Source organism: Taurulus bubalis (assembly GCF_910589615.1).
Source record: "Taurulus bubalis genome assembly, chromosome: 5".
Classification (NCBI taxonomy): Eukaryota; Metazoa; Chordata; class Actinopteri; order Perciformes; family Cottidae; genus Taurulus; species Taurulus bubalis.
The window spans coordinates 29,383,289-29,386,356 of record NC_136593.1 but is presented as its reverse complement, the minus strand read 5'-3'; the positions used below and the strand labels follow the sequence as shown (position 1 = coordinate 29,386,356).

Sequence of the window (3,068 nt, the reverse complement as noted above, 5' to 3'; positions counted from 1 at the left end):
GTAAAAAGTCAAAAATCTATTATGATGTGTAATCAGCGTATTCCTACCAGCCTCATGACATGCCTCCATACACACTGTACCTGTGACGTGCTCCTCGTTAGCATGGACTCGGGGTCAGAGGTTAACTTTGAGTCAAACTCATTCTGTAAACATCACGAGAGAGAGATGCAACGAGCTCTCAGGGTCACACTTTAAAAAGAGAATTCACAACAGGCCTCATCTACAATCATCTACAATCCTTGTGGGTGAATTTGTAGGTAAATAAACGTTGCTGACATTACTTTACTGACATTTCCACTTATATGTATCTTGCTTAGGTAAACAATGCAATTTTAAAGAGCTATATGTTATTAATAAATGAGTCCCAATAAATGAAATGCAGACATACATTCTTCTAGTTTCCTCTCTTGGTTAAACAAACAGGACGCCTCTCATCTTGGGGTCAATGGTTTCGACTAATTAACAAAACAACAACAATCAAGATCCCTCGTGTGGCTCAAATGTGTACTGCAAAGGTTGAATAAAAGACTATAAAAGAAAATTCTCAAATATTTTTGGCGACCCGAACAAAATCTCCTGCGACCCATCTGAGGGTCTCGACCCAGTGTTTGGCAACGACTAGAGCACTGAATGTAGTCCCCGATGAAAGAACCAGTGCTCAGCTGTTTGAAAAGATGATATCATCATGTTGTTGGTTCTGGTCTTTTCATGGGATTTGTTGACGTTGACAAAAATAAAGTTCACATTATCCTTTGATTGAAAGAAAATAAGCATTTTTTTTCAGTGTAATGTGTACTGGAATACCAGCGACCTGCTGGGTACCAGTGACCTGCTGGGTACCAGTGACCTACTGGGTACCAGTGACCTGCTGGGTACCAGTGACCTGCTGGGTACCAGTGACCTGCTGGGTACCAGTGACCTGCTGGATACCAGTGACCTGCTGGGTACCAGTGACCTGCTGGATACCAGTGACCTGCTGGGTACCAGTGACCTGCTCTCTCCTCCCACTGCAGCGTTTACAACCAGCAGCATTCTGAATAGCTGAGGTGAGGAATGAAAAAAAAAAATCCCCCAGCGCCTCAGGAAAGTAATACTTCACCAGCACATAGCGTCCGCACAAAGATGGAGCCCCTGCTGTGTGTGTGTGTGTGTGTGTGTGTGTGTGTGTGTGTGTGTGTGTGTGTGTGTGTGTGTGTGTGTGTGTGTGTGTGCCCAACGGGTGTGCCGCTCTGAAGTCAAAGAGAGCAAGCACTCAAAGGTTATTGATAAGCATTTGAGTAGAGGGCGTCCATTCATGACTCCCCTGGGAAGATAGGAATTATACTCTACCTGAGGGCAGACGACAGAGCGAGAGGAAAGAGAGGTAGGTGGGAGGGCCAGAGAGGGAGAGAGAGAGAGAGAGAGAGAGAGAGAGAGATAGAGAGATAGAGGGAGAGAATGAGCCAGAGAGACAGTTAATGAAGATAAATAAACTTAGGAAGAGAGAAAGAAGATTTAGAAAGTAAGAATGTTGTAAGGACAAGAGATGAGCGAGGTAACACAAAGATGCAAAGAGAGGAAAGTAAACACACACACACGTGTATGTGAGTGTGTGTGTGTGAGTGTGTCGGTGTCTGAGCATGTGTGTGTGTCAGTAGGAAGTGTGTTCAGGCACGTATGCCCCCCCCTAATCAATTATGCATTTATTAATAGAAAGCCTGAGAAGACAAAATTTCAAACAGCTGAACTGTGCAGCAGCTTAGTTAAACAGCTGAATGGTGCAGCTTAGTTAAAGCCTAATTTCTTTTTTAGCAGCACTCCAGCCTCTCTGCTATGAATGCCAATCAGCGTCTAAGCCCCGCCCCCTGGCTATAACCCCCCCATCCCCCTGCTGTTCTGAAGAATCCTCATCAGAGCCTCGCCTTTGAAATGTACCAGAACCACCACATCAAACGAGCCCGCCGCACACACACACACACACACACACACACACACACACACACACACACACACACACACACACACACACACACACACACACACGCTCATACGTGCAAACACACACACACACACACGCTCATACGTGCAAACACACACACGCTCATACGTGCAAACACACACACACACACACACACACACACACACACACACACACACACACACACACACGCTCATACGTGCAAACACACACACACACACACGCTCATACGTGCAAACACACACACGCTCATACGTGCAAACACACACACACACACACACACACACACACACACACACACACACACACACACACACACACACACACACACACACACACACGCGGTGCATGCCGATCAAAGCTCAGACATCACAGTATTTGTATCAGAGTGGCGTGTTTTCCCCGTGACCTTGGAACTGGAATCCCTTTCAGAGCCCACCTTCACGGACGCGAGCGTCATCTGAAGCGACCCTCACACACTCCCCTCACACACTCCCCTCACACACTCCCCTCACACACTCCCCTCACACACTCTCCTGGCTGACAAGAGATGGAAGAGCAACTTTGCAGATTTGTTGAATGCTGATGAGCTTTTACACTCCAAAGGGTTGTATCTTGTGTTTCTAACAATCCCGAACCAGCGAATGCGTTCCTGTTTTAAGGAATCCCGCCTGGGTTTTGTCGCAATTGTCTTTTCCATCTGCTGCGAATGTCTCTCTGTGGAGCGATGCTGCGTGGGACACGGGGCACAACTTCTCTTCCGTTTCTCCCCAGGAGAACCCACCAACCTGGGACACGGGACAACGTCTAAATATGTAAATGCAGCGCTGCTCACGTTTATACTTGAGAGAATATAACTGTTTCAGTACCTGCGAGGCTGTAGATCACTCACTCACTGGCTGCTATACGAGTCCAAACGAGCGCCGCAGCCTGCATGCTAATGAGCCGCTGCTCGTTAAGTCACAGGAGGTGTGGAGCTAAACACAGAGAATGTCCCACCAAAGTGAAACATTGCTTTGGTTGCCTATCAAATGCCATAATTTAGACCGGAATCACACAGAAGAGCAGCCTCTGACTGATGAATATTTTACCTCATAAAACTGTCATCTCC

The 3,068-nt window shown here is 46.9% G+C and overlaps 1 protein-coding gene across 1 annotated transcript in view; it reads right to left on the bottom strand.

Moving 5' to 3' along the window:
- Positions 1-3,068, bottom strand: part of LOC306737135 (calmodulin-binding transcription activator 1-like) — a gene marked incomplete at both ends in the record, with an annotated part of 36,980 nt that overhangs the window by 29,513 nt on the left and 4,399 nt on the right. Inside the window, one exon of the mRNA XM_079218836.1 lies at positions 852-1,041. Coding sequence (XP_079074962.1) covers positions 852-1,041 — 190 coding nt within the window. The remainder of the gene's footprint in view (positions 1-851; positions 1,042-3,068) is intronic.